The 6375-nt window shown below is 46.3% G+C and overlaps 1 protein-coding gene across 1 annotated transcript; it reads left to right on the forward strand.

Annotated features, from left to right (window-relative positions):
* Window positions 1–10: 10 nt before the first annotated feature.
* Window positions 11–1129, forward strand: VHL (von Hippel-Lindau tumor suppressor, E3 ubiquitin protein ligase). The gene is made up of 3 exons (XM_009882890.1): window positions 11–185; window positions 420–530; window positions 945–1129. Exons 1-3 carry the CDS (start codon window positions 11–13, stop codon window positions 1127–1129), a joined length of 471 nt encoding a protein of 156 aa, XP_009881192.1.
* Window positions 1130–6375: the final 5246 nt, after the last annotated feature.

Raw genomic sequence — 6375 nt, forward strand, 5'->3', positions numbered from 1 at the left:
GGTTGCCGGGATGTCGCCACCGGCGCCGGCCCTTCGCTCCGTCAACACCCGCGAACTCTCGGAGGTGGTTTTCAACAACCGCAGCCCCCGCTCCGTCCTCCCCATCTGGGTGGATTTCGAAGGCAGGCCGTGTCACTACCCGGTCCTGCAGCCGCGCACCGGGCGGATCATACACAGCTACCGGGGTGGGTACGGCCGGGCTGAGGTAGGCCTCGCTCCCCGGTACCGTCTGGCGGGCTCATTTCTTCAGCGTTCCCCCTCCTCTGCGATAATCCCCCGTCATCAGGGACACCCCAGGCCACCAGGGTGGCGGCGGTGGCCTGTAAACGGGGAGAGGAGATGGGTTGCTGAGGGCTGCGCCTGAAAACTGTAAATAAAGTGAAAATAAAGAGTTGCCTTTCCACCTCGTTCTCTCCCAGGTCACCTCTGGCTATTCCGGGACGCGGGGACAAACGATGGCCTCCTCGTCAACCAGCAGGAGCTGTTCGTAGCTGCTCCCAATGTGAATAAGGCAGACATCACGCTGCCAGGTAAACCGAACGGGACTGCGCGTGTCGCGGGAACCGGTGAACTTCATACCGGATCTCTTTGGACTTCAGTGTAAAGGATCTAGTGAGAAATCAAGTATCTGAATAATGAATTCTCCTTACTCAGAAATGGGAAGAGATCATACGGGTTTCTAGACAGACCTGTGTCATTGCAGTGTATTCATTAGAGCTATTGACAGACCTCATTTGTGGATGTCTCTGATGGGTTTCGTAGGGCGCCTCATGACAGGAAAAAACAATTTCTTTCCTCTCTTTCTGGAGAGTTTAGCATGTTGTAAATAACATTGCTGCATGTTATGTTCTGTATTCATGTACCTGGAAAAGCACTGTCTGTGTTGGAGGCAGCAGCTAATGAGAGCCCTTGTGACAAGGTTCTCTGTGTGTTTTTATCCTCAGTGTTCACCCTGAAGGAGCGATGTCTCCAGGTTGTTCGCAGTCTGGTCAAACCGATGGACTACAGGAAACTGGACATTGTTCGATCGTTGTATGATGACCTGGAAAATCATCCTGATATTAGGAAGGACCTTCAGCGTCTTTCTCTGGAGAGAAGTGAATTGTTGAGGAACGGAATTCTGGAATAACATCATTACTCACTCCAGACTCTATTTAAATAGCAAACCACTGAGTTTAAGCAGGGATAGTCACCACGAAACATGCCAAGAACTAATGTCTGTATTTTAAGTTCTGAAACATAAACTCAGTTAAATTGTGGAAAACTTGCTGTGATGGTAAGTCAGATCCAAAACACTAAACTACACGTGGAAGCACACGAGGTTCTTGATGGTTCAGTTCCGTACTTTGTTAAGTGTATTGCAAACGGATGACTGTAGAGGCCTTGCGTGGGTGAAGCTCAGTTTATTTGGACTATTTCAGGACACTGCATAGGGACATAGATAGGGTCATCTCTTTGGAGAATATGCGTACAGATCAGCTTTCTTTGTATTAGAAAGTAAATTACACCGAGGATTAATTTAATCCCGACTGTAATGATTATAAGTGGCAGACCAACACCAGTTTTGCTTGAATAATTTGTGTTTGATGGAATTTCACTCTCTCACACTTAGCCTAGATTTGCCTGTGAATCACGAGGCGTGGGGGTGTTTGTGTGTGCAGGGTTTTCCACCACCGCCTTCTGAGGACCTGACCCAAAACGTTTTGTTGGTGGAAAGATGACATGTGTATATGCTTGGGATTTTTTCTGCCTCTCACCTTTGCATTTATAAACCTATGTCATATCTGCTCTGAGGCTGGCAGGTTTTTACACAGATCATACCGAATGCCTTATTTGTCCTTCATGATTGGTCTCTCGCCTGGTTGATCTCAAGGGGATCCAACCTAGCAGAGCGGGTCCTAGTTTTGGGGCACCTTTCTCCTCTGCAGCTGCTTCCCCAGCTGCCTGTACAGATAGATCAGGCAGCATTCCCAGAAGGCAGGTGCTCTGAATCCTACCTTTTCCCATTGCAGTGCAGTAGTTCAGGTTGTAGTGGGAGGCCTTGTCGGGGAGCGTGGACCACTCGCGTTGTTAGTGTCTCCTACGGAACAGAGAGCAGGCTGTATGAGCTCACACGGACCTGTCTCACAGACAGATCCATGCTGTATTACAGGCTGGGTAAGCAGAGAAAAGATTTCTTTACCTATATTCTGTTCCCCCCATACCTCAATTAGAATGTGCGTTTGTGTGAACGGACACACGCAATTCAAAGCAGCGTTGCTTTCAGCAGATAGATGAGTTGTCCACCAAGTGAGAGATGTAGTGCTGTTCAGTGTTAGAAGCAGGGTGATAGGAGATTATAGCAGGTTATTTCTGTGGCATACATTTCTTTCCAGTTATACACTCTAAGAAACAGCTGTGAAACTAACTGAGAATATCAATGTATTCTGTAAGCATCAAATGCCTCCCCTTTTTGTAGACTTGTTTTTTCTTATATATTTGAAGTGTATAAATTGATCTTTGTCATAAAAATGTAAATACATTCTAACTTTTTTACTCTAATTCTGTCAAATAACTTCACAGTGCTCGTGACCATGTGCTTGTATTCCTGCAAGACTCCTGACAGTGGTTCTAGCTGATCAGTAACAGACACTTTTGGATTGCGTTTACAAACCGTTCAGCCCCCTGTTGCTGCAGGACTGCTTTGTGGCTATCACTAAATTGTTATCGCAGCTCTAGGCAGTGTCTGTGCGTGAACGTAGTAGCTACATTACAATTTCTGCTTTTACCACCGTTTGCAGATCTCTTTCAGAGAAAAGTGAGCCTGTGCAGGCCTCGGGAGCAGGCGTCAGCACGTCACCCAGCTCCTAGGGAGCCCTTAGGGTAGAGGGTGCCACACTCAGCTCCTGCAGGTGCAGTCCTACAGGTACCTGAGAGGAATTTCTCTCCTGATGTCCTTGTGATGCTGTGCGTTATGATGGACGGGGCAGCACTGGCAGCCAGTTGCAGAAAACTGGCCTGCTTGACTCCGTAGTTTTTCTTTTAATGTAGTAGGTATTACGTCTTAGGTTTAACAGATGTGTACCTATCACAAACGTTCTCTGATTTATGTGGGGTCTGTGATCACTTCTGTTGCTTATTAGAATAATTTAAATTTATTCCCTTAGCCTGTGACTTCTTCCAGTATACAGCCAGTCGGTGATACTTTTCTAGTACAATGTTTATCACTGCTAATGGATCAGATTCCTTGGATTCCTAAATGTTACAGGACAGAAAAGCATAACTATGTATCTGTGACTTGCCAAAAACCAACATAAAAAACCTTCCACTTCATGATCTCATCACTCATAGCAGTACCCTGTCTTTGCTTAACTTGTAGTTACATCTAAGGCAACTGAAGTCCTTAGCTAAAGAGCAGCTCCTGGTAGGCAACAATTAGTTGTGGATGCTTTGTGTTAATTTGCTGTGATTCAGCCCATTTTCTAAGGGACGTTTTCTGTCCACTCTTTCGAAGATTGATTTGAGGGTGGTTTGTTACCGTGTAGAAATGAACCAAAGATCCATCGGTCCATGGACAGCCTGACCGATGAGGGTACACCAAAGCGGGAGTGTTGGGTTGTTACTCAAAGACTGTTCAGTTTAAATTGCTTAAAAATGCAGAAACAATTGCCAGGGTTAACGCCATCTTCCAACTATGTGCTGTAATCTGCAGTCGCTTATCTACACAGTCACTCTACCACCTTTCCCTCACCAATTTGTGTTTTAAATGTGAAACTGATTTGATTCTTCAGAGGACTGTGTGCATTTGCCCCCAGAACCCCAAGTAGGTGGCAGCATTTCACTGAATCCTTGAGGTATGCGACTCCCAGGACAGGAATTTTACGAACCTGGAATTTCACAAACCCTGCTTCAGCTCTTTAGCTGTAGCATTTCGCTTAAGCAGAGATGCTGCCCTTGCACATCAGGCCAGCTGCTGCCAGTCCCCTCCTGCGGTGGCAAATGCCTCATGGGCGGAGCAGAGGCTGGACAGGGACTTTTGGATTCCGCAGCAGGCAGCTGTCCCTAAGTTAGGAACTGTAGCATCTGGTTTTTAGTACCAAAGTGTATTATTTGGATGTAGCTTCAGAACTTTATACTGTCATTTCATTCTGCCAACAGTGGCGAACTACTCTTTGCACAGCCACTAAGAGTAGGAAGTACTTTCTTTTTAAAATAATGATTGCCTCTTGCTTAATATACAGCAAGAGGTAATCCATGCTTGAAATTTTATACTTTCCCTAGACAAGCTAACAAAGGAAGTTCTACTTCCATTTTGCAGATTAAATTGAGTTTTCCAGAGTTTTGCAAGAAGTCTGGGAGAGGAAGGGACTGAACACAAATGCGAAGTCCGAGGCAGGACCCTGCTCACGCAGCTGCCTCCCCTATTCCTCCCACAGCTCTCTTCTTGCAACGGGGTTACATTCTCTTGTGATATGAATTCTGTAACTACTTAGCTAATTTTAGCTCTCGCGTACCATCTAAGTGTTGATTTTCCTGTTGACAAATAATGAAATACCTTTTTTTTTTTCCATACATCACGTTAAAAAACTTAGCAATTTCCTCTACAAGATGAGAAGCACTTAAAAACAGGTCTCACAAATAGCTGACGAGGTTTTGTTTTTACAGACCACTGAGTCACACCTGATGCTACACTTGATCCTCTTGCCACAGTCTGACAGTACTGTTACAGGTCCTGCTGGTTCTGTCTTGTCTTTTTAACCAACATGGCAGTGATTGCGAGCGTGTTAAGTAACACCTTCATTTAGCAGGGCTAGGCATGAGTCAAATATTCAAATGCTCACAAGATCCTACCATGGACTAGTTCAGTAATAACATCAGCCAGCTGTGGGGTTTTTTTTTTCCTTTACTTAAAGGCATTCTAGCATAAAAAAAAAATGGATTATATCTTGTTTGTTATAAATAAACAACAAAACCAGATGTTATAGATAGGTAAACTTCTGGAGAAATGCTCAACATATACAAGAAAGTGTATTTCTTCTGTTCTGGAGGGCTCCTTTCGGTCAGAATAAAAAAAAGAGCAGAGGGAAGCCCAGCTGGCTCTGAGAGATGGACATTGGAAAATGGAGCCTCCTACGAGTTACTCAGCTTGATTAGTAATGAGGGAAAGTTGTCCTTTACTTGTGACAACTACATGAAGAATGTGGGTGGTTTTCAGTGGGAGTCGGAGCGCTGTCTCATGCGCCGGTCACCGGAGCGGCGTGAGCTGGGCCAGAGAGGGGACACCAGGCTGACAGTCCCCACTGGACACCAGGGCTGTGCGCGGGGCGGTGGGAATGTGCTGCTGCGGGGAGCTGGGGGTGAAAAACACCAGAGAAATCAATCACCAGCTGTGCTGACACGTGTTCCGTGTCCAGGGGCTCCAGGAGAGCACTGCATCTGTCTTTTGACCTTGTAGCTACATTAATATCACATTTTTCAGCTTTTCCTTGCCACAATGGGGGTAATAAATTCATTGTTACTTTAATGGTACTTGAAAGGTTCATGATTTTGGCGGCAAGAAGTATAGAAAACTGCCAACGTTTGAAAGTGTGATACTGAAATCAAGAGATAACTGTACTGTGAAATATATGCAGATTATAAAAAAATAGTAAATTAAAAGCTCTCAAAAGTTACAGTGCTCTTTGCAGTTAATCCAAAAGACCTAGGGCTGAACGTGAGCAAAGAGGACAGGAGGAGGACTCGCTTACAGCGATGTACAAACTGCCCCGCCATGGCAGGTGCAGCTGCAAGGCTCTCCAAGTGGATCATTTTGCCAGAAGGATTTGTAGCAGGTACACTGGCTAATTAATTAACTACAAATTTTCATCAAAAGCAGGTTAAATACAACAAAAAGGGAAAATCTAAAAAATTAGAAAAATTGTTGACTTTAACAGATTTCAAGCCTAATCCTTGACTAGCAAGACCCGGCCATATCACCGCTTCTGATGTTTTGTACTTCTCACCCCCTGCGTCTGCGCCCGGACTGCGCGCAGCTCCTGAGACCTGTGCACTGCAATGGTTGTACAACGCTGGTGACAGACTGACAGCGGGGTCACAGCTCAAATTGCCGGGGTGCTTTTGCTGCCCGCTCTGTTGGTACGTGTTCCTTTGAACCTGGGTCCCCAGTAGTACATCAGCCGGCGGGGGGGGCGGCATGGTTGGTGTGGCTCTGAGGGGGATCTACATTTAGGCACACACACACACACGCCTTTACCCACGAGGGCGAACAACCCTCCGGGTGACCGTCCCACAGACGTGGTCGAGGTCTGGGCTGAGCCGTCTGTGCCGGGCACCACGTCTGCCTTCGCCATGAGCGGCTCCGGCCTGGCCCGGCGGCAGTGCCCGCTGGGCGTGACC

This window comes from Charadrius vociferus, unplaced genomic scaffold (assembly GCF_000708025.1).
Source record: "Charadrius vociferus isolate BGI_N301 unplaced genomic scaffold, ASM70802v2 scaffold433, whole genome shotgun sequence".
Lineage (NCBI taxonomy): Eukaryota > Metazoa > Chordata > Aves > Charadriiformes > Charadriidae > Charadrius > Charadrius vociferus.

What these genes read in the sequence shown, in the direction of transcription:
- VHL (XM_009882890.1), top strand. Translation starts at nt 11, where the DNA reads ATGTCGCCACCGGCGCCGGCCCTTCGCTCCGTCAACACCCGCGAACTC. An exon ending in GATCATACACAGCTACCGGG is followed by an intron (nt 186 to 419) that starts GTGGGTACGGCC and finishes GTTCTCTCCCAG; the next exon opens with GTCACCTCTGGCTATTCCGG. An exon ending in GGCAGACATCACGCTGCCAG is followed by an intron (nt 531 to 944) that starts GTAAACCGAACG and finishes TTTTATCCTCAG; the next exon opens with TGTTCACCCTGAAGGAGCGA.